General features: G+C 35.0%; 1 protein-coding gene across 1 annotated transcript; it reads right to left on the minus strand.

The window, feature by feature from the left end:
- Nucleotides 1–3,197: 3,197 nt before the first annotated feature.
- Nucleotides 3,198–9,501, minus strand: LOC149132876 (uncharacterized). Its single transcript, XM_089361310.1, has 2 exons — nucleotides 8,934–9,501; nucleotides 3,198–3,241 (listed from the first exon to the last, which is right to left on the minus strand). Exons 1-2 carry the CDS (start codon nucleotides 9,499–9,501, stop codon nucleotides 3,198–3,200), a joined length of 612 nt encoding a protein of 203 aa, XP_089217436.1.
- Between the last annotated feature and the right edge of the window lie 16,028 nt (nucleotides 9,502–25,529).

The following is a 25,529-nucleotide window of genomic DNA, read 5'->3' on the forward strand; positions in this document are numbered from 1 at the left end:
TGATTTTCGGATGAGGTTTTACACCTTTTAGTTGCTTTTTTCTGTATCTGTTGTCTCAACCAGATTATGTCACTTCTGCTGTAGGTGTTGGGTCTCTTGCCTACTTCATTGGTACTTTCAGCCAAGTGATCAGATTCATAGAGCAGTTAGTATTTCTCCTACAGTTTGGTAATTTGAGCATCAAGACCCGGGATGTATTGAATGTAGCTGCATCTTGAGATACTCTTGAGCACTGCTTGGTGCACATATTTGTGGAATTACCACAATTCTTGACAAACTTCCTTTTTAGAGATGGACGACTCTTTAGAACTGGACAATTTCGTTTCTAGAGACGAACAACTTCCTTTCTAGAGATAGACAATGTTCCTTTCAAGATCTTGAAAGCCAAACCATTTCACTTTCCTCAAGTTGAATTTTCTTCGGAAAGGAAAAGTAATTGAAAATGGTTGCCGCATTGACTGTAATGCTAATGGGACGATATTGGGTCTTAGCAGTGAGTCCAAAAATAGATTCTTGTTTAATCTATTGATCTTGTGGATTACAAACACGATTCCATGGTTGTACCCTACTTCACATTATACACCGCTGAAGGACTTCGATTGTTTGGAATCATAAACCAGACGCAGATGGCTGTTTTCAACCCATGATTGTACTGCATATCTTTTAGTGTTGTTATTGGCCTACCCCCATTGCATGCTGTGACTACTGATATCTTCAATCACAATCCTTCAGTTATTCAAATGATGGTATTTCAGACATGTCTAGGGGCGTGGAAGGCCGTTTGTAAACTGAGGTGATGGTAACTCCTCGGGGTCCAATGACTTCATAGTTATTTTTCTCTCTTTGATGTTGGTTCGATGATTTCCTAATGTTTTGCTGGGATAATGCTTCCACATTTTTCGTGTATTCTGTCCGTGGGTGGGGGCCATATTTGAGCGAGAGATTTTGGTCCATGGTGGGTTTCTTGTGGACAGAAAATATCTCAGTGATTATCTTTGTATAATCTTGCAACAAGTTCCTGGCAACGAGATAACTTTTCAACATTCCGAGATATAATAATTAGTGCCCGACATAAAGGCAGAAGTTACCTCTATTCTTGCTCCAAGTTGCGGCATCTGTTGAGCTTCTAATATTACTTTAGTAATATTTAGCATTACTGGGCAGGGATAGCGCCGTAAACATGAGACCCCTAGATTTAGTTACACAGTTACACACACACACACACATATATTAACACCTACCTACCTACCTACCTACCTACCTACCTACCTACCTACCTATCAGTACACACAGACACACACACACAGACTCACACATACATACGCACCTACCTATATAAATTTCCTTTGTAACATTTGCTTTCTATCAAGCTGGTTACCTGATCACTCTCTTAATGACATTGACATTGTTATAATATACTATCGTAGCGTCTTTACTGTTTGCTGTTTTGGTGGTAACTACTGTTAATTATGAACTCAACCTTTTGATTGATAAGCATTACGATATGTATATATATATATATATATATGTGTGTGTGTGTGTGTATGTAAATGTATATATATGTATATATGTATGTATGCACCATATGTTACATATATATGTATATGTATACACATACACACATGCACATATATATGTATATGATGGATTCTCTCGTCGGTTTCGACGTATCAGGCTCCGACAACGTGTTCTCTCTTTGTCAGTCATAATGCTTATGTCGAATGTGGCATTTAAGTGCTGCCAATGTTTTGCAAAGGAAGCCACAGATGTTGCAAGTATGATGATTCCAGATCAGTGCAGGTGGAATATTTGCAGCCGCTTTTCTCTTTTGCCATGCACACCAACACCTGTTAATGGTAGTTGCAACAAAGTTTTTAATACTATTTTGACACAACGATTTCCATTTTGTTCGTTCCAAGGCTGTTCTCTCAAAGGTGTTGTGATCTATCTTGATCTCTGAGAGGTTACTCTTCAGTTTGTCCTTATACCTGAGCCGTGCCCGACCAACATTCTTGTTCCCTCTCTCAAGCTTCTCTACATGAGAACTTTGGGTATTCTTTCGTCACTGCTGGACAAAAATCTTAAGATCAGTGAAAAGATTGCCGAAATTATCTCCTTGCAGACCGATATATTCGACTATTTTTCATTACAGATTCATAATTGGAAAATAGAAAAGGATAAATGAACACTTAAAAAAATGTTTAACATTTTATGCAGGAAATATGCATTGTATGAAAATGAACATTATTTTGCCTTGTCAAAAATTTAAGACCACGACAAAAAAAAGTTTAAATTTGGTATAAACTATAAAAATCTATCTCTGTCAACAACTGCCGGTCACTTCCTGTCTGTTTCACAACAACAACAACAAAAACAATGGGCAAAGCTACAATGTCGACTGATTCTGAACGTGTTAGAATTGTAAAACTCCAAAGCAAGATCTTTCTCAACGCGCCATCTCCAGTGAAATTGGTCGCAATATAACTGCTATTCCGAACTTCTTAAAAGACACTGAGTCATATGAATCGCAAAAATCGACTGGCCGGCCAAAGAAAATGTCACTAGTATTGAGTAGGAGGGTTCGATGGGAAGTTAGGAAAGTCACTAGTCGATCACCAAGCCAGATTAAGGCACTTACGGATGCGGAATGCAGCTCAAGGACGATAAGATGACATTTGAGAGAAAGAGAGAGAGAGAGAGAGAGAGAGAGAGAGAGAGAGAGAGAGAGAGAGAAAGGCTTTAAAAATCTTAAACGTCTTCAGAGACTACGTCTTCATCTACACCACAAAACTACTCGTTTAGAATTTGCTCAGAATCACCAGACCCGGGACGTTCACAACTGGAAGAACTGGTTTTATTCTCAGAAAAGAAGAAATTCAACCTTGATAGTCCTGATGGTTTACAACGATATTGGCATGCAAAAGATATTCTACTGGAGACTTTTTCAACGAGGCAGAGTGGTGGAGGTTCTATCATGGTGTTGGTGTCTTGTCGTACAGAGGGACTATTGAACTTCAGGTTGTGCAGGAACGTCAAACAGCAGCTGACTATGTTGGTATGTTAGAGTGGCCATCACTCCTGACCGAAGGCCCTCGTTTGTGTGGAGAAGGCTGGATTTATCAACAGGATAATGTTACAGTCCATAATGCTCGCAGGCCAAAGGATTTCTTCAGAACAAATAGTGTTCATCTTTTGAATCAACCCCCGACCATGTTCTCCTGACCTAAAGCCCTTCGAAAATCTTTGGAGATGGATGACAAGAGATGTTTACAGAAATGGAACACAATTTGAGAATGTGGCTGTTCTTCGCCAGGCAATCTTCATTTCGTGGCTTAACGTTCCAGATAATCGCCTGAAAACGTTTGTGTCGAGTATGTCACAGCGAATGTTTGAAGTTATTCGCAGGAATGGTGGAGCTACTAACTACGGATCCCCCTTGTTTACTATTTATTAATTGTTTTTGTTTGCTGTTCGTCATGATTTAAACTTTTGACTAGACAAAATATTGTTAGTTTTCATACTATACCTTAAATATTAAACATTTCTTTAGGTTTCAAATATATTTTTCTGTTTGCCAATAATGAATCTCTAATGAAAAATAGTCGATTATATCGGTCAGCAAGATGTTCATTTCGGCAGCTTTTTGACTGGTCTTAAGATTTTGTCAAGCAGTGTTCTTTCTCTCTCTCTCTCTCTCTCTCTCTCTCTCTCTCTCTCTCTCTCTCTCTCTCTCTCTCTCTCTCTCTCTCTCTCTCTCACACACACACACCATAATTGTTCGAACCCTTATTCGTTCATTCCACTGTTCGTTCTTTCGTTCCCCCTCGCTCACATTTCCTCGCCTTCTCTTCTTGCTCACTTTCCATCCCTATTTCACTCCACTGTGTCCCTGTCATTCTTTCTCGCCCCTTCTTAATTCTTTTGTCCCTCTGCCTCTACATCTCTCTCTTCTCTTCCCACGTGTCCGGTGTGCGACCAACTACGATCTTTCTTTCTTGGCCGGTCGTTGTGCGTGCAGCATCGTTATCCCTCCCTGTGCTTGTGAAATCTTATATCCCTGCCGTAAGTCATTATTTCCACACACGCCAGCTTAATTTAATTCGTCCTTAGTCGAAAGACATCTGTTGTTATGTCCTGTTATTTTTATTGTATTTGTGTAACATTGTTCGTTTTTTTCCCGTCCTTCTTTTTGTATACATTCGCTGCTTTCTTCCAAGGAATCTAATGCTCTTAGCTTAGTTTTTCCTAGGGGCTGGCCAGATTGGAGCGATATCGAGAATAAGCAGCCGAAATTGCAAGGATAATCTGGATCTCGACAGAGGAAAGAAAACTGCGAATGACCTGTCCTTGTTTTCTTTGTATCGTCTATCTGGATGTTTTGTCCCTTTCTTGTATCACCTAACTGTCTGGATGTTTTGCGTTCTTGTCCCATTCTGTATTATATATATATATATATATATATATATATATATATATTAGAAGTATTGGTAAGTTATTTAAGTTGGTAAGATTGTCAGTAAAAACAAACGTTTACCTGTCTAATAAGATTTACTGTATTCAGGTTACTGTGGCATAATAACCCATTCAGTCAGAGACATGCAGCATCTAATATTTAAAATTAGCTAACAATAACTTTAGATAAAACTGTTGTCATGTTTCAACCACCTTCCAGACATTGTCCTTCAAAACAGAAAACCGAATGTTGTCGATAGATTTACATATCTTAGAAGTGTGCTGAATCGTGTTTGTTCTTTAGATCATGAAATAGGGGACCTTCTTCAAAAAGCATCTCAGGTTTTCAAGAGTCTTGAAAAGCGAGTTTGGTCTAATAGAGATATTACCAAAAACACAAAGGTTGCAGCGTACAGGACTTGTGTGCTTTCATCCCTTCTTTATTCATGTGAGACATGAGTGGTACTGAAAAAGCATCTCATATTCCTAGGACGATTTTATCAGCGATGTTTGCGCTCTATACTGAAAATCAAATGCGTGAACAAAATACCAGATTCTGAAATACTTGAGTGTGACGGTGGGAATAGCATTGAAACTGAAAGTCACTGACACTGACGTCACCGGATTGGTCATTTGATAAGGAAATCTGATCAACGCATGCCCAAACGACAGCCATTTGCTCAGATAAAAGGAGCAAAGAGATCACAGTGTAAACCAAAATAGCGTCTGTCAGTGCTGGCGTTGAGAAGAGTCATACTCGATTAACGAGACGATAACCATCACATGTGTATACATGCATACATAGTTATTTTATATTCTGTTAAGAACGTAGTAGTGTACAGTATAAAGCTCGTCCACCTTCAAATTTCACCCTGAGCTACCCAGTAGTAGTATTATACGTACTTGCAGGTTTGCGTTTGGACTTCAGTCATGTGTGAATAGATAATTGACAAAAATTTGTAGTCAACAAGAAAGAGAACGGTTAGATATTTATTTTCAATTACAATTGTTTCTATGCGGCGTAGTTCTCCGGGCATGCAGGTACTTGATTATGCAACCGTTTATCTGCATGAGGAGATTTGGTTGTGTTTCCTCAGGCGATATGTATACATTGTCTCTGCAAGTTCAAACTCTCGGATTCGAGAGTATCCTCTGTGTCTGTCGTGGCCTGAAATTAGTAGTAGTAGTAGTAGTATATATGTATATATATATATGAAGATATTAATAAATAATAATAATAATAATAATAATAATAATAATAATAATAATATTAATAATAATAATAATAACAATATAAGTGGCTAGTAAGCATAAAAACCAAGAAGGAAAAAAAATTATAGATTCGTAATTAAGGGTACAAGATAGTGTCAGCGTTGCTAGAAATAAGAGTCGAATAATACTCAAATAAGCCACAATATCACTGAAAATTTAACAAATCTTCAGTGATATTGTGGTTTACTTGAGTATTTTTCGACTATTATTTCTAGCAACGCTGACACTATCTTGTACCCTTACTCATGAATTTATATATATATATACTTAAGTTAAAAAACACATAATATAAGCACAAAGAGAAAACAGACACAGAAGGTCACCAAGTCCTAATATATGTGTATATATCTATCTATCTATCTATCTATCTATCTATCTATCTATCTATCTATCTATCTATCTATCTATCTATATATATATATATATATATATATATATATATATATATATATTGCTTTGCGGGAAGGACTGTTTCAACGAAGTCGCATATTGTCCTTGTCTTCAAAACTCGGAGTAGATGACACAGGAACAACTGACGAAGGGGTATACTCTTTATGTTGCATGTCTTGTTTTTCTCTTTTGTTCGTTCGAAAAAAGTTCGTTTTCTATGTTTTCGTTTTTATGTTTTCGTTTCTCATTGTGTTTAACGATTATTTTTTTATGTCCTGTACCCATATATGCATGTATGTATACATATAGATGTAGGTATGTACATATATGTATCGATATATGCATATATTTATTTGATATTTATATTATTATTATATATATATGCATATATATATATGTATATATATATATATATATATATATATATATATATATTTACACGCTCACGCACACACACTCTCACACACACACGCACGCACACATATATATGAATGTATAAATACATGCAATTATATATGTATACATATATGTGTTTACATAGGTATTATATTTATATCACACACACTTCACACACGCAGGCACACACACACACACGCGCACACACACACGCATACACACACAATAACGCGCACATACAGACACATACACGCACACATTTCTGGGTATGTGTTTACATATTCACAAGACAGACTCACTTAAATAGTTTCAGATAATCATTTGGATTAAAAAATATGACTAACTTTGGGATAATGTGCCAAGTATGTTATATACAAATCTCTATACACATCACTATTCAACGGTTTACATTCTGTTAATCTTACATCTCTTTATCCATATGGCGGCCTTGGCAACTGTAACAGCGGCTTTAAGAGGGATTAATAACAGATTATTCTGTGATGTGGGACTTCGTTCTATCAAACCTGCCAAAATGACCTGATGGCTAATTATTATTAACCTTGTAATTTATTACGGATTTGAATTATCAATGACGATTTCAGTTTGGAGAACGCTATTGCATTATGGTCTGTGTATCAGATTAGTGTGGGAAGCGCTGGTTTTAGGCAGAAACGTGAGAGTTATTGAGAAAAAATTCCTTGTGGTGTATTTTTGAGCCCTGTATCAGCACTGCTGTATTTGGAAACCCTCAGATCCCATTTTGGCTTCAACTAGGACTTTCATACTTTCATACTGGTTGAATATGAAAAATGTTTAGTACTTCCGTTGTAAGACTATGAATGTATCTATCTATCTATCTATCTATCTATCTATCTATCTATCTATCTCTCTCTCTCTCTCTCTCTCTCTCTCTCTATATATATATATATATATATATATATATATATATATACGTACACACAAACAATAATTAGTGTCAATTGTCATGATTGTGAACGAGAATTCTCTAAACCTTGGCAAAGTACTCGAAAGCATAGGGCCACAAACATGATAGCGTATTAAAATATTATAAAATAATATAATGTATACCGTTATCTATTCAGTTTAAATCACTTATCAGTAAAAGAAGATTATATTAATAAGTAATTCGAAATATCTGAATTATTAATTAACTTAATCGCTCGAGATACTGTTTACCGTGCTCAGTTTATCTGCCGATATAGAGTTAGTGGTTAACAGTTAAGGACTGTAGGACTGACTCGGCGTTAAGAAATAAAAGTACTCTGCTTGAATTCAGCCTATGCGTGTGTATGTGTGTATACGTGTGTGTGCGTGTGTGTGTCTATATACATATAACATATATGTATCTATTTTATTATGGTAAATTAATGTTTGTTATTGTCATTTTCTATATAAAATACTATTGAACATTAATCTACAAGATTACTCAATACATTGTAGAGTATATATTTATTCAAATTTACGAGGAAAAGGTTCATAATGACTTTCAAGTTTCAGGTTACACACAGTCTGACGAAAGCTACCATCTGGAAACTTTAAAGTGATTGTCAAGATTTTCCTTGGAACATTTAATATATATATATATGTATATATAAAGGGGTTTGTATGATAGTGTATAGAGGAATATATTATTCAAAAGAATTCCAACTCTGTTTTTTATGTTTTATTTATGTTCTTATAATATTAATGTAGGATATAGAATATATAGTATATATAGTAAATGAAATGAAGTATTGATTGTCTTATTGAATAAATGAAATATTGAATATTAAATATTAAAGGACTAGTAATACTTTCTTGCATTTTAGCAGTCTTCAAGGTCCCATGTTGTGACAGGAATGGTTCAAATGTAGTTGACTGGCTGTCTTTTGTCCTTTATATACGTTCCTGTGGATAGCAGTAGTAGTTGTTTGGCTATTTTTAGAAATGATGCCAAACCATTTTTCAATGTTTATTTTTAGAAATTATGACAGCAGTACTTTTGAGAGATTTTTTGTGTTTTAGTTATATGGATAAGATTTTTAAACCCCAAATAAGATTGATTTAATCATTGTTTGTTAAGCTTGGTTTGAATGTTTTAATAAAGTCCTTTTCTCTCAGTTTTCTCTCAATTTCATTCAGGTTATAAAGTTTATGAAATAGAAATATCATAAAAGTTTTTCGACCACATGTTGCCAGATGGTCACTCAGTGGTATTTGGCGGACTTCTGGATTTCTAATTTGTTGTCGATGTACACGCGAGCGTTCTGATAGAGCATTACCTGTCTGGCCAACGTACAATTCTTCACAATTTGGGCATTTGATGCAGTAGATTAGATTTCTACTTTTGCAGTTCATGTTCGCATTAGTGAATATTTTCCCTGTTTTTGTGTTCATATATGGGCCGGTATGGATTGATCGGCATGTGCCGCATCGGCTATCATTGTATTTAGACACAGTGAATGGTTGATTTCTTGCCTTTGTTAATAACTTTTTCAAGCTTTTAGGCTGTCTCTTACTGAGAGTTATACTTTGATCTGTAATGATATTTCTCAATTCCTTACTTTTTGCAATGATTGGTAGGTTTGCTTTAGCGATATTGAAGATGCTCTGGTGGCATGGATTGTGTGTCACTATAAATGGTATGATTTTTTCTTGTTTTTCTCTTCTTTGCGGTGTCCTCAGTTGTTGTATGGGTATTTTCAAAGCCCGCTGGATACCATTTTCTATAAGTAGTGACGGGTATTTTTGTTTGAGCAGAAATTCTTCCAGTTCCACCAGGCGCTGATTTCTGGTCTTTAGATTCTCTACAATGGTACAGATTCTTCTGGCTAAGCAGTATGGGATGTTACGTTTTGTATGCGGTGGATGGCACGATATAAAATTCAGGTATTGGTGTGTATCTGTGTGTTTATAATATATATCTGTGATAATGGCGGTGTTCTTTTTAATTACCATTATATCTAGAAATGGTAATTTGGTACTGCTCATCTCCTTTGTAAATTGGATGGATGGGCGTAGGTTGTTCTGGAGGATGTTGAATTCTTCCAGTGTCTTGAGATTTTGTCCAGATTATGAAGCAATCGTCGAGGTATCTCTTCCATGCTTTTTCAATATACTTCTTAAATTCAGAGCTGTATCTCTCCTCTATTTCCTGGTAGAGTTTTTGTTCTAAGTATCCCATCACCGAATTTGCATAAACGGGAGCAAACCTCGTTCCCATAGCCGTGCCTTTAATTTGGATATAGTTTTTTCCATTGAAAAAGAAATTGTTTTCCAGAATAAGTCTCATTGAGTCTAATATAAATGTCACTGTGCATCTGTTGGTAATTGCTTCTCTATGTTTATCTACCCAGTATTTGATCGCCTTTATTCCTAAATCCTGTGGGATATTGGTGTAAAGGCTTACTACATCAAAGCTTAGTAGGATTGAATTTGTTTCAGCGGTTTTGGGAAGATGGGATAGAGAATCGATGTCATCCCGAATGAAGCTGGGTATGTAGGTACATAGTGGTTTCAAAATAATGTTGATGAAATTGCTTAGACGGTGGGTAGGGCATGCTGGGCCAGCTATAATTGGTCTAAGTTTTAAATCTTTCGGATATAGCACTTTTATGTATTCACTTCCTTGTTCTTTTACTGCCTATTGAATATCTTCTGTATTTTTGGTAAGCCGTAAAAGTTGCTGGGTTTTGGCTCGAAATTGGTGATGTAGTCTCTTTCCTTGTCAGTGAGTGAGTTGTAGTGTTTAGAAACCAGATGGTTGATCTTCTTCATAATGTGGTGGTCTATATTCGAGAGTATTTCACAATAGAAGGTTGTATCTTTCAGTCGGTCCTCAACCAAATCCTTGTAGTTCCTACATCCATGATGTGGAATACTACAAGCAGAAATTTAATCTACTGCATCAAATGCCCAAATTGTGAAGAATTGTACGTTGGCCAGACAGGTAATGCACTATCAGAACGCTCGCGTGTGCATCGACAACAAATTAAAATTCCAGAAGTCCGCCAAATACCACTGAGTGACCATCTGACAACATGTGGTCGAAAAACTTTTATGATATTTCCATTTCATAAACTTTATAACCTGAATGAAAATGAGAGAAAACTGAGAGAAAAGGACTTTATTAAGAAATTCAAACCAAGCTTAACAAACGATGATTAAATCAATTTTATTTGGGGTTTAAAAATCTTATCCATATAACTAAAACACAAAAAAGTCTCTCAAAAGTACTGCTGTCATAATTTCTAAAAATAAACATTGAAAAATGGTTTGGCATCATCTCTAAAATAACCAAACAACTACTACTGCTGTCCACAGGAATGTATAAAAAGGACGAAAGACAGCCAGTCAACTACAGTTGAAACATTCCTGTCACAACATGGGACCTTGAAGACTGCTAAAATGTAAGAAAGTGTACTATTCCTTTAATATTTAATATTTAATATTCAATATTTCATATATTTAATGAGACAATCAATACTTCATTTCATTTTACTGTATGTACTACATATTCTATATCCTACATTAATATTATAAGAATATAAATATAACATAAAAAACAGGGTTAAAATTCTTTTGAATAATATATATATATATATATATATATATATATACGTGTGTGTATGTGTGTGTGTGTGTGTGTACGTGTGTGTATATATATATATATATACATACATATGTGTGCCTGTCTGTGTGTAAATGTTTGTTCGTGCGTGTATGCGTGTATGCATGTGCGTGCATAAACGCGGTTACAGAGAAAACTATGAACTCTAGTTCATTGGCGTGTTACTCTGGAGCTTCTATGGTGTGCATCTGCTTCTTTTCATAACCCAAACTAAGATCAGTATGAATTTATCTAAAAAAAATTTAGTCGTGAATTACTCAGCATAATTGACTGCGTACTCGACATAATTTTCTCAGTACTTCTCAAACAAGCGTATTCTTAATGTAATCGTCCGTCTAGTAACAGCGTGATACTGACTATATCTAAAATAACTCTTCTAATTACATACACAGCAACCATCCTTGGGGTTTCCACACAGTTTCCACCCACGGAATTCCTGTTACAAGACTGGGATTGTCCCGAGATTATCTATGACCGAGAAACACATGATCAAATGTCATGAATATTATGCAACCGAGAGGGATCGAGATCAACTTCTTAATTATGTTACCACACACACACACAAACATACACACATAATAGACACAAGCATGTTGAATTGTAACTAAGCTGAATTCGAGTCGGGGGTGTCCTTAAATTAATATGACATGACGTATTGGAGAGAACCTTCTAAATACAGCATATACGAAATATTTATAAATTGATCTATTTGGGTAGAATCGTGATGTTATTTATTAATTAACTACCCTCACCCACCCACTCACATTCAAGAATTAAGGTTAATAATCAGCAAATAATTATTTAATGGTTGGTTGATAGATCCGCGCGCAAACATGTACATATGACACGAAACTATTGAAGGACATCCCTCATACATACGATAGCATTAAAAATGAGTCAATATTGTTTCAGATATAACAAGCAGAGTAGAAACTTTAGCTAAGAGGAATGCCCTTATTACAGTCAAGGATGTTAAACTGAACTTCGCCTCAACCAGTTATATCAGAAATTTCACTGATGAAAAAGGATATATTTAGGAAGATAAATGACGAAATAATGAAGGCAATCCTTCTCTACATATGGTATAACACCAGTGAACTACTTTCCTGGTTTAAGGTGAGTCAGAGTAGAGGCAGAGCAAGGTTCCCCTAATTGGATATAATGAGTTTTTAACCGTCAACATAGAAATGGTTACTAAAAAAGAATCGTATTTTCGCTGAGAAGTTTACCGATGTTAGCGATAGAGATATAGAGGTAATAATGCACACCAGACAAAGCATGTTGTTCAACAAAGTTTTGTCCTAGGTCAAACAAACTGATCCACAAATCTGATTCGATATGGTGATGGGAGAATTCGACAACGCCGATATCTGCGACGTCGTAGTATTATTTATACTTGACACCATAAGTAAGATATTCCCGGCAAACAGCTTTGGTCTGTATAGGGATGGCACAGAGTAAGGAAACATCTGATTCGCATACTTAATTACCTTGGACTTGAGGCTACCATTGAGAGCATTGAGAGCAATCTTAACTTAGAAATTTGTTAGATATACAGTTCTATGTTTAAAGATGAGGAATTATGTACATTATTTACATTTGACGGATATTTGTCCTCATCTTGTTTGTTGTTAACACAACGTTTCGGCTGATATACCCCCCAGCTTTTATCAGGTGTCTTGGGGAAATTTTGAACCTGGGTTCTCATTTTAAGGTATTTTTTAATGTTATTATTATTATTGTTCAGTAGTTTTATTTTTATAACGTGCTTTCACTTCACTACCGAGCGCAGCTCTGTGCGCCTTGGGTATGTGCTGTGGTTTGCTGTGGTGCTCTTATGTTTACTGTATTGAAAGTGTTTTGCGTAGAATGTGTGCAGTACCCAGTAGTGCAATTTTCTGTATGTTATATATATTTGTAATTCCTGGTGTTTTTGTTATGTATTTGTCTGAATATTTTTTTATTATACCTAAGGCACCTACTATGATAGGAAGTGTTTCTGCTTTTAGATTCCACATTCGAGTTATCTCTATTTCCAGGTCTTTGTATTTTGAAAGTTTTTCCATTTCTTTTAGAGAAACGTTGTCATCTGCTGGTATTGATACATCAATTAGAAAGCATTTTTTTTCTTCATGATCTTTGACAACTATATCTGGTCTACTGGCCTTAATTTCTCTATCTGTGTGTATTGGCATATCCCAGAGTATGGTTGCTTTCTCGTTTTCTGTGACCTTTTCTGTCGTGTGTTTATACCATCTTTTTTCTGTTGTTATTCCATAGTGTTGGCATAGCTTCCAGTGTAGATAGGTCCCAGCTCTGTCGTGTCTGTGAATATATTCCTTCTTAGCCAGGACTGGGCAGCCAGAGATAATATGATTTATTGTTTCTTGTCCATCTCCACATATTCTACAGTTACTTGTTATATTTCTTTTTATTATGTGTTTTTGGTAATTTCTGGTGAGGAGGCTTTGGTCTTGTGCAGCAATTAAAAATCCTTCAGTCTCTGCTTTATTATTATTATTATTATCATTATTATTATTATTATTATTATTATTATTATTATTATTGGGGTTAGTAGCCCGCGCTCTTAACCACTAGGCCATATGTGACCTGAATAATAATAATACCAAGCAGTGGCTCTCATGGCTTCTGACCTTAACTGATTGAAAGTGTTATCATGTATATTGTTTTGTCTTGGTATAAAAAGATGGGCTACAGCAAATATTCTGCTTAATACCACAGATTTTCTTGTCAGCTGTTTGACCTTAACCAGTTGAGCATGTCCCTTGGTGGCTGACGATATGTGCATCTCTGATCACGAGCAGAAGTAGTGGGGGAGCATCATAGCCATGTGTTGAGATGAATTCTTTGGGGTTTGAATAATTCACCTTTGGAAACATGGGTGTTTTGCTCAACATCCTTAAACAAACCTTATTCAGGGACCTTTTGAGCTGGATGGGCTACTCGACCTGAAGAAAATTCTAACTGGGCCCTACCTGCGAGGTCATGTGCTGTTTATCTTGATATGAGATCACCATGTCGCGTACATATGGTTGTGATGCATGTGCCTCGTGTACCTTTATCAGATGGGTAGTCATGATGGGTATAATGGGCTTCGTATATTTTACCCCAATGTCACTTTGATGGCATGCACTGCTCTCTCACTCAATAATAACATAATTCCTTAGAAATGAGAACTCAAGTTCGAAATTTCCCCAAGACTCCCGATGAAGGCTGAGGGTATATCAGCCGAAACGTTGTGTTAACAAACAAGATGAGGACAAATATCTCAAATGTAAATTATGTAAATAATGTAAATAATGTTCTTAGATATAATACTCGATTTGGGTACCGGCTAAGCTTGGCCCAACCATAAACCTAATGAAAAGCTGTCGTATATCAACACACCCTCCTGCCACACATCTATAGTCATTAAAAACCCCGTAAAGGCTAAAAGTAATTTCTTACCTATCCTCGAATAGAGACATTTTTGACGCAACGGTTCCCCATTACAGCGAGTCTCTTGCAACCAGCGTGTTTAAAGACCGCATCACTTATAAGCCTGAACTTAACACCAGTAAAAGAAAGAGCCATTGTAAAGTTCTCTGGTTTTCCCCACTCGGCGGGAAAAGCAGAGTGGGAGGTATCAATCTTTAGATTCGTAGATAAGTATTTCATAGTTCCATAGGTATAGGAGATTATTTAACACTCAAGACTTAAGGGTCTGGTTCAGTTGTATGCCTAGTGTAAAAAAAATATTACTAAATACACCAAAACACCATGCAGAGGCAAGATGCTCCCGTAGGGTTAGCAGTGAATGCACAATGGATGGCCGATACAATAATGAGGCCGTGGTTTACGGCGCAGCGATGATGGTGTCTAGAACAGTATCAATAGAAGCTACGAAGGGACACGAGCCCAAAAATATGATTGACCGACGGAGGGCCCCTTTAAGGCCAGGCTAAACAAGAATAGGTCCTCTTTTAGGATGCTAGTGAGGTGCAACATTACAGCATTAGCCAGTTACGTATGGTGATTAAAAAAGAGGAATGGATGTTATAAAAATTAATTGTAAGTTGCTGGAAGAATCTGGGCCATGGCTTTACGGAAGTAGAGATGCGAGCTTTACTTAGCCGAGAGGAGAATAATCCCAAATAATTAGTACGGTCCGGGTTCCTTTCTGAAAGCAAAAATTGAATCTTTTTTGCTGCTACCCACATGGTAGAAAATGCGTTCTGGAAATGTGATCTTCCTCTTTTGCGGATTAAAACCGTATAGAAATGCAGACCCGGTTAGAATCGTACAAAGAGCGTCACCTGTACATACTTACATACGTGCATACATACATACATACATACATACATACATACATACATATATTGGGTTTAAAAGATGGAGCCTTGTACCTTTGTTGGAAACCGACTCCCTCCTCAGTGGAAGATTTATAATAATTAAAAAATAGAAGAGACATACATGCGTATATATATATTGGGCCATACCATAAATAATGCTGTTTTTTTTATACTTTTATTTTTCAAAATTAAAATAAACAAAGTTCTTTTTTAATCTAAAATATATTCTCCTTCATTTTGTACAATGCTCTTCCATCTATTTGGTAGACTTGCAAGACCCCCTCTTTCAAAATTCACTTTTCCAGTACTGTTCTGACCTCGTTTACAGAATTCATACTTACCGTTGCGTTGATGCTTTTATTGAACTCATAAAGCAAAATATGCCGAATATGCTCTTTTGTCACTTCCAATATGGCTTTGTAAAAATAACTATTAAAATCGAACTACACTCTTCAAAATTTGCACTAAGAATAAGTTAAAATTACTACCTGCTTTTATAACAAGTTGTTAGAAGTAGTTTATGTCGTCTCTCTCCGACTTTTAGTTCATGCAACTGAAAAAACCTTGGGCTGAACAAAGCCTTGTGAGTGGATTTATTAGACGGAAACTGAAAGAAACTCGTCGTATATATATATATATATATATATATATATATATATATATATATATATATATGTGTGTGTGTGTGTGTGTGTGTGTGTGTGAGTGTGTGTGTGTGTGTGTGTGTGTGCGTATGTGTATGTGCCTGTGTATCTGTGCCTGTGTGTATGCGTGTGTCTCTTTCTGTATATGCTTGTTCTCCAACACCGCTTGAAAACCGGTGATGGTGTGCTTACGTCCCCGCATCTTAGCGCTTCAGCAAAAGTTACCGATAGAAGTCCTGAAATAAAAAAGAAAATAGATTACATATTTCCTGTCCGAAATATATAGTTTTCAAAGTGACAACTAGTCATTGATCTATAAAATAGAAAATCACTATTTTTAAATCTCCCAACAAGAGATATTCAGCAACAGTACTCTAGAGTACAGATTATTTGCCAACATAACATAGCAGTCCTGGTTTAGGACAAATGTTGCTGTAATTTAGCCCCAAGAGATATTGTCTCCAGCTGGCTGTACGACAAGTATATATAGTACCCCACTCAACTCAAAACAATAATACGACTCCCGTAACTTAGCAGTTCGGCAAAAGATACCAATATAATAAGCATTAAGCTTACAAAAAATAAGTCTTGGGGTCGATTTCTTCGGTTAAAAGATCTTTAAGGTGGTGCTCCAGCATGGGCGCAATCAAATGACTGAAACAAGTAGAAGAATAAAAGAATATTTATTTATATATAGTTATATGTGTGTGTGTATGTGTGTGAGTGTATGTGTGTGAATGTGTTTGTGACTGTGTGTGAGTGTGTTTGTGTATGTGCGCAGGGTGTGTGTGTGCGCGCACGCGTGCGTGCATGTGTTTGTATTGTCTGTGCGTTTCGATCGACATAATTGTATCGCTTGAAAGACTATCAAAATGGCTGCAAATAATCTAGTAGCAACACAATGGCTGTTTAGTCGGCGATATGATCTATGGCTTCGGAGCTGACTATCTAGCCGGCGGAAAAAATACTATTAAGATGGCCATTTAACCGGCGAAATTGCCTAACATTGTCAAGTTGGCTATTTAATCGGCGAAATAATCTGACGCTACCAAGATGGCTATTTAGCAATATGGTTTACTTCGTGTATTCTCCAAGGAGTTCCAAACAAACATTCTTAACCTAATTCCATTTTTTTTCTCAGAGAAATATTCCTGTCACTTTTACAGATGCTGGAAAAATTTTACGCATTTTTGTCTGGTTTGGAAAACCCTATAATAAACAGAGAAAAGGAGTTTTGAAAGGGGTGAAGGAGTCTGCAGAAATATAGAAAATAAGGGGCAACGTGTGAACTTTCTGAAGGAGGCTTAAAGGGTAAAGCAACAGTGAAAACATCTTTGACATATATTGAGAACTCATTACCAGTCACTATATATATATATATATATATATATATATATATATATATATATATATATACCCACATTTAGCTAGCAGTCTGGGAGAGGATCACTTTTCAGCCACTATATGCACCAATCGTCATCTGCAATGATATGAATATATGATGGGTAATTTGATAAATACACGAATTACAGTGCATATATATGTATATGCTTATCTATCTATCTATCTATCTATCTATCTATCTATCTATCTATCGATCGATCTGCCTAACTGTCTGTCTCTCTCTCTCTCTCTCTCTCTATATATATATATATATATATATATATATATATATATATATATATATATATATATCTATATCTATATGCACTGTAATTCGCGTATCGGTCATACACGCACACGCACTCGCACACGCACACACACACACATATATATATACAGATACATATATGTATGTATAAATATATAACTATATATACATATACATATACATACACACACATATATAACTATATTTATATATGTGCGTGTGTATATGTATGCGTATATATTTGTGCGTGTGTGTGTTTGCTGGTGCATGTGTGAGAGTGCGTGTATGCGCAAGTGTGTTAACTTGGACATACACATACACTCACACATGCACAAATATAGCTGAGAAACTGTTCACGAATAACTAAATAAACACATATACACATAACAAATAATATAGTATTATATAAATAGCATTTAATGTTTCATAATATTCTGCGGCAGTTACATACACAGTCGCGCTGATACATAATACATATATACATACATACATATGTATACATGCATACATGCATACATACATACCTATGTATACTTGCACATATACATATACGTATATATATATATACTTAAATATATGCATACTAGTATATATATATATGTGTGGATATATATATATATATATATATATATATATATATATGCATACTAGTACGAATATACGTGTATGCATACATGTGTCTATGCTATATGCGTGTGTTCTTGGTTAAGGAGAACAGATGTCGATGACGCCCTTAAAAGAGAACGCATTATTTAACAATAGAGAATGTGATACAGGGTGGTATTCCGAGGAGAGTTTAACGATAATACAAAAGTATAAGGGGTGGGTGTGTTGGATGGGTGTAGGGTTATATATCTGACGATTCTGAATGCTTGTTATAAATACACAGAAATTTTCTTGAATATTTATTTATGATTGTTAATTTGAAATAAGCTTTCATGTAGAAATCTGTCGAAAATTGCTTGAGAAAGTGGAAAAAATGGACCACGATATGAAGTCATAGATTTGCTGATGGTCGCCATATCTGTTACAATTGATATCACATACCACACACAAATAACGATTCAAAATATTGTTTTTATTTTTTCTTTCTGCCTTTTGTTAGGCTAAGTTAAAGTGGTCGAGTGGCAATACTATTGAGGACCGATCATATTTTCTTGTTAGATCTGTTAAGCTTTGGGTGTTCGACTAACTATTCAATTTTAATTCTTATTTTTTAAAGACGCATGCCGTGTATTTCTTTTTTTTCTTCCTTCGGATTTTTGTTTTGGAGATGTAGCATATTTTAGAAAGCAATTCAGCTTTTATCAGGTGTTATTCTATATCTTTTTGCATTTTGTTTCGAGACGAATGTTCTTAGAGAAACTTCATTCAGGAATAAATTTTCTTTTGACTCGATTTAAGATTTAATGTCCTTTGTTGTCATTGCTTTTATTGCTGTTCTTGCTACTGCAGCTATGATTGAAGGCAGTGCTTCAGCATGACCCCGTCCATTGTGGCTGAAAGAAACGGGAAAACATTGAGGTTCCATGTTGGCTCCTTCTTGTTGCTTTTAGCTGCTTACAATCGAGTTGTTGTTGTTGTTGTTGTTGTTGCTGGTGGTGGTCGTGAGTTTAATAGTGGTGGTGATGGTAGTGGTGGATTTAATGGTAGTGGTGGTTGGTGGTGGTGGTGGTGAGATGAAGTGGGAAAAAAAGGAGGGTTGTGACCTTCGTATGTTTTTCCCACCCTACCAACGGGATATTAACACATTAACAACATTGGGATCAATCAGTAATTGAAACCATATTGAGGAAGATGTTTGCCTGGGATTGAAATTTTGCACTACCAGAGCTCTCTGATATTCCAACAGATAACAACAAGAACAACAGGAAATCGTAATTTTTGTTGTTTTTGCTGACTTACCATGTTTTATGTTTAAAATGTAAGACAAAGTATCATTTATTTCTTGATTTTCATATTGAAAATAAACAATTATCAGAGCCTGTTTTTGTCCTAAGAAAAAAAAAGAAAAAAAAAAGAAAAAGAAACAAAAGAAACAAACTAATATCTATATATATAAAAACACACAAATGGAATTCTCCGAATATCTGTCCTCCTGAAACCAAATCTAGTTAAGATCCATAAAGGAGGACTATTTCTAATGGTTTTATATACGCCTAGGACCTTAAATCCCAAGGGAATTCTAAAAATGCCTTTAAGTTATTATATTTCTGCAATGGGTGGGGGTAATAAATGATTTTATTAGATCAGGGGTATTCTTTTTCATTTCTTTTGAAAACTTTGTACAATACTGGAGTCTATGTAGATTATTTCAATCTAATTGAAATATGAGTATCTCAAGTTCAATCTCAACAAAGGTGCTATTTTTATATTTCTAACAAAATTCGATACCGTTTTTATTATCTAAATATTTTCTTTATTAAGAACACTTTCTGGGTTAGAAATGTTCTTTTCACTTGCATTATAATCAGAATGAACAGTGGTGGAAACTGGTAGATGCGGTGGAACGTCAGACATGTCATGTATAATGTTACGTTCCTTCATGTTCCCAGTTCAAATCCTGCCAACGTCTACTTTGTTGTTTATCTTTCAGAAATCGATGAAATAAATACCAGTTAAATATTTGTGTCGAATTAATCAATGAAATATTTCAAATTTATGATTATGTACATATATTCGAAAATGGAACAGAGTGGGGAAGCAAACGAATGAATCTTCGAATCCCGTTGTATTGTAGAAACACTAAGGTACCGAAGTAAATATCAAGTACAACCGAAATTTACCAGTATATCTTCTGTGTGTTGTATTTTGTTTTCGAAAATCTACGTTGAATTCAAATCCTGCTCTGTTTATAACCAAGATCCTGCCCTACCTGATCCTTTTATTCTTTTATTATTGCTTTTATCTATAAAATAAATCTAATTTTTGTACCCCTATAAATTCAAACTTAGCTTATTTAAAACAATACAGGTATTATCACTACTTAAAATAAACTGCTTAGATTATAATTTAATTAATATATAGTTAACATGTTCTTTTACCTCCGTACTCCTTTATTAAATACCTGTAAATACCAATGATCAATCTTCATAGACACCATCTAATAAGTTAGTATTTAAGTATATATGTATAAATATTAAACTATTTCTATGTAATATCTTTTCGTCCCTCTATTGTAGTAAAATTTGGCATATACTCAAAAGTATTCAAAAACTTTCTATCCTTTTGTAATAATATTCTTCTTAATAATCTTCTGAATAATCCTGAATTTTTACTTTATACAATATCATTTTCTTTTTTATTCTTTTATTCTTGTATTTGTTACAGTCATTTGACTGCGGCCATGCCGGAGCAACGCTTTTAGTCGAGCAAATCGACCCTAGGACTTATTCTCTGTAAGCCTAGTATTTATTCTATCGGTTTCTTTTGTCAAACCCTTAAGTTACGGTGATGTAAACACACCAGCATCGGTTGTCAAGCGATGGTGGTGGTGGTGGTGGTGGTGGGGGAGGCAAACACAAACACACACACACACACACACACATACGACGGGCTTCTTTCAGTTTCCGTCTACCAAATCCACTCACAAGGCTTATATATGGCAATATTGTTTAAATGCTCTGCATTTAAATTAATGTAATGATTGCATTGTTCATTTAAATGGAGTTGGTTGAAACGATCGTACTGCATTACCTCTGGATATCCTTGTTGCTTATATTGATTTTAATTACCTGATTATGAAATTGTATGGATAATACCGTACTATATTCTGGTGCCTCAACTGAAGTACCTAATTCATCTGAATCTAAATTTTTGCGTGTATATATATATATATATATATATATATATATATATATATATATATATATATATATATATATATATATATATATATATTTGAAGATAAGCAACAAAAATTCAATAGGTTATAGCAGTACGTACGTTTCGTACAAGCTCCATTTATTCATGTAGTGAGAACACCACAGAATGTACAATGAAAATGTACTCCTCAGCTGCATAATGGAATTTCATTTTAGAAAGACATTTTGAAGATGTTTGCAAAAAACAAGAGTAAGAGAAGAAAACATACCATCTCGGCTATGCTGCTGTTCAACAGATTAGTGAATCAAACAAGAATATAAAATCTAATTGGAGGGATAGTAGTAATTTCAAATATAGTGAAAGGTAGATTTAGTAGTGATGGACAGCAGGTTAGGGGTAAATCAAGCATGAGGGAAAAAAAAGAAAAGGAAATGGAATGACAATACCCTAAGGAGTGGTAAGAATTTGGAAAAAATTTAAGGTAGGGGAATTAAGGTCAAGGTATTAAAGAAATATATCTATTCTACAGTATAATTAGAATAATACAATGAAACACTAAATTACTAAGTTTAAAACTATAGGGAACAATAATAAATAATAATTAGAACAAGAAAAACATATCTAGTTAAAATAAGATATACATTAATGTGGGGTAGTATTATTTATGAATAAAACCATAATATTAATGGCCAAAACCCGAACAGAAAGAAAGGGGGGAAAAGGAAGAGGAAAAAAGGAGGAGGAATAAAGATTAGAAAAACAGGACTAAATTAAGAGAATTAAAGCTAAGGTTTTCGAAAAAATAATAGGTAGAAGAGACTCAGAGTTACATAGAGAAAATGTAGGAATACTATCAGAGGGTTGGGAAAGGTTAAAATGTATTCTAAGTATATATTAAAAGTTATAACTCGAATAAAATAGTTATTAGTCAGAGAAAAGAGAGAAACTAAATTAAAAATTTGCAAGATTTACTTTTTAAAAAGTATTTACTTTTTAAAATATTTAAAGGTGCGGGAGTAACAATGCACACATAGAACCCTAATCTCTTGATTTTGTTTTTGGTTTTTTACCCTACCAAATTCTGGTGCCTTAAACATTTTAAGTACCACATTTAATCTTTTGATTAAATCTATATTATATATACATACATATATATATATATATACATATATATATATATATATATATATATATATATATATATATATATATATATATATATACGATGCGTACTGCCTTAATTCTTCGAAACGCCGGGGTTTTAATGGTGGCAGCTGATGAAGGGGATGTTTCTATGTGGCCTGCTTGTTTGTTGCACCTTGTTTACCATTTTGTCCATGTTCTTTTGCCACGTCATGTACCCAGTTATGTATCTATATGTACATGTGGATGAAGGTATATACATACATGTACATATATATGCATATACTCATATATTGTTTATATATATAGGCGCACGCGTGGCTGAGTGTCAAGAAGCTTGGTTCCCAACCACATGGTGCTCCAGCGACCAGGAAAAACACATACACGCCAACACCGTTTGTCAAGCGTTGGTGGTGGGCAAACACAGACACAAAGATTGACAAACGCATAAATACACACACACACATATACACACACACACATATATATATATATATATATATATATATATACGATAAACTTCTTTCAAGTTCCATCTACCAAATCCATTCACAACGCTTTGGTCAGCCCGAGGCTATCGTAGAAAGCTCTTGTCCAAGCTGCCACGCAGGACTGAACCTAGAACCATGTGGTTAAGAAGCAAATATTTTACTACAGAGCCACGTCTGCGCCAATGTCGACAAAAATATTCTTCATGCATTCTACAACGTTTTTTTCGAAGCTAAAGAAGTTATTTGAGAGAATTTTTTCTTATATATGAAGAAATTGGAGGACATCATTCAGTTACCGTCACTTCTGCATTTCAAATTTGTTTCAGACATTTTCCACCATTATTCTTCACTAAAATTATCTTCAATAATTAATACTAATTAGATGCCTTCTCAAATTTCTAGAAATGTCTATTTATCGAACAAATTTATTAAAACATGTAAACAAGAACTGGTTATAGTCTTACTGAGAATAATTTTAGGAAATACTACTAAAAGGAAGAAAATAATGATACTCCAGTCTGAAGGAAGTAGAAACCACATCTTGTGGCAGTTTGCCAACTGCGTCTCAAATGAAATTTAACCAATTCCATTTAATTGATTCCACCGTCGTCCGTCTTAAACGATTATCTCAGCTTTCACACGGGTTAGTAGCAGCAAAGATAACTCGTTATACTAGATTTGCGTTTATATTTTACAAGGCCTATATCGTTTGAGTTAAATTGGTGTAGCGGCTTTCATGCAGGGAGTAAAGCAAATGTAGTTAATTACATGAAGTGGAATAAATATTAATGAGGAAGAACAAACTGCCAATGGGTAGGAGATATAAAGAGTTGGAGTGAATAAACACTGATGGAACTGGAGAAAAACTCTAAGGACTCCTCCTGCATAAAAGCGAGAAGTTAAGTGATTGTTGCCTTATCGATATCATCTTATTTATCTTTAAACATCGTAGTTTAGAAGTTACATAAAATAGAAAATACTGGATATGTTTAGGAAATTTACTAACTAGAAGTGAATTTAGTTCTGAGTCATAACATCAAAGACAAAGTGGTGGATCATAACAGGAAAACTAAAGTGGGTCTTAACATCAAAGTCATGCTGAGTCTTAACATTTAGGGTACGGTGGGTCATAACAGCAGAAACACGGTGGATCATATAAACAATGAAAATCTTTGGAATAATATCAAAGCTAAGGTATAGGTCATAACATCAAAGCTTAGTTAGTCGTAACAGTAAAGCTGAGTTAAACATCAAAGCTGTGTCATAACGCCAAAGCCAAGCTGTGTCATAACAGAGAGTTAGGTTGGCTGATAACATTAAAGACAAGCTACGGCGAGATTAGGATTACACTACCAAACGTTTTCTCGCTTTATTGGTTCCAATTTAAGAGTTGATATGACTGCTGTTTCTAGCTGGTCGAGTTGATATCAATGTTGTTTGTAACTCTTCCAGGATATATAATTATTCTCCTATATCTATATTTTTAAATTGAAATATTTTTGTTTCTCAGCGGCTGGCTAGGGTTAAAATAAAACCTGCCCAGTATTAAAAGAAAAAAAAAGCTAACTGAAGTGACAGCTGTCTGAACTTCTAAACTGGAGTCAATGGTTAAAAACCGATAAGAAAAGCAGACAAAACAAAAAGCACAGCTTGAGAAAGTTGCAGTTTTTCTGTTCAATAATTCAAACAACACATGCATATATTTCCATTAATATGCATTGCTTCAGAGGGCAAATACTACAAATATTATCTTGTCAGAAGTATTTTAATACACATGTATATACAATTTATGTGCACAAGACAACAAGGTAGCCATGATGTGGTCGTTCCATTTGCTAGAAATAGCAGGCTAATCACACACACCGTCTTTAAAAAAGAAAGACACAATTGGTCCAGGATATAGAAAACTACACTTGTGATCACAGGTCTGTTTGATCAGAACTGACCTGGGATCAAACACCAAGAGCATACATGACATCATGCATACACTCTCTGCTACATACATACATATATACATACATACATACATACATACATACATATTTATATACATTCATTCATTCTACTGCAACATAAATAATATTATAATAATGGTTTAAAATTTTGGCACAAGGCCAGCAACTTCGGGCGAAATGCCGCTAAGCATTTTTCCCGGCATGCTAACGATTCTGTCAGCTCGCCGCTTTAATAATAATAATAATAATAATAATGTTGTGACAAAAGGCGAGAAGTTTTGAGAGAAGGAGATTAGTCGTTAATTGTGACTCTCTTCCAAAATAACAA

Source organism: Octopus bimaculoides, chromosome 13 (genome assembly GCF_046866305.1).
Source record: "Octopus bimaculoides isolate indiv1 chromosome 13, ASM4686630v1, whole genome shotgun sequence".
Taxonomy (NCBI): domain Eukaryota; kingdom Metazoa; phylum Mollusca; class Cephalopoda; order Octopoda; family Octopodidae; genus Octopus; species Octopus bimaculoides.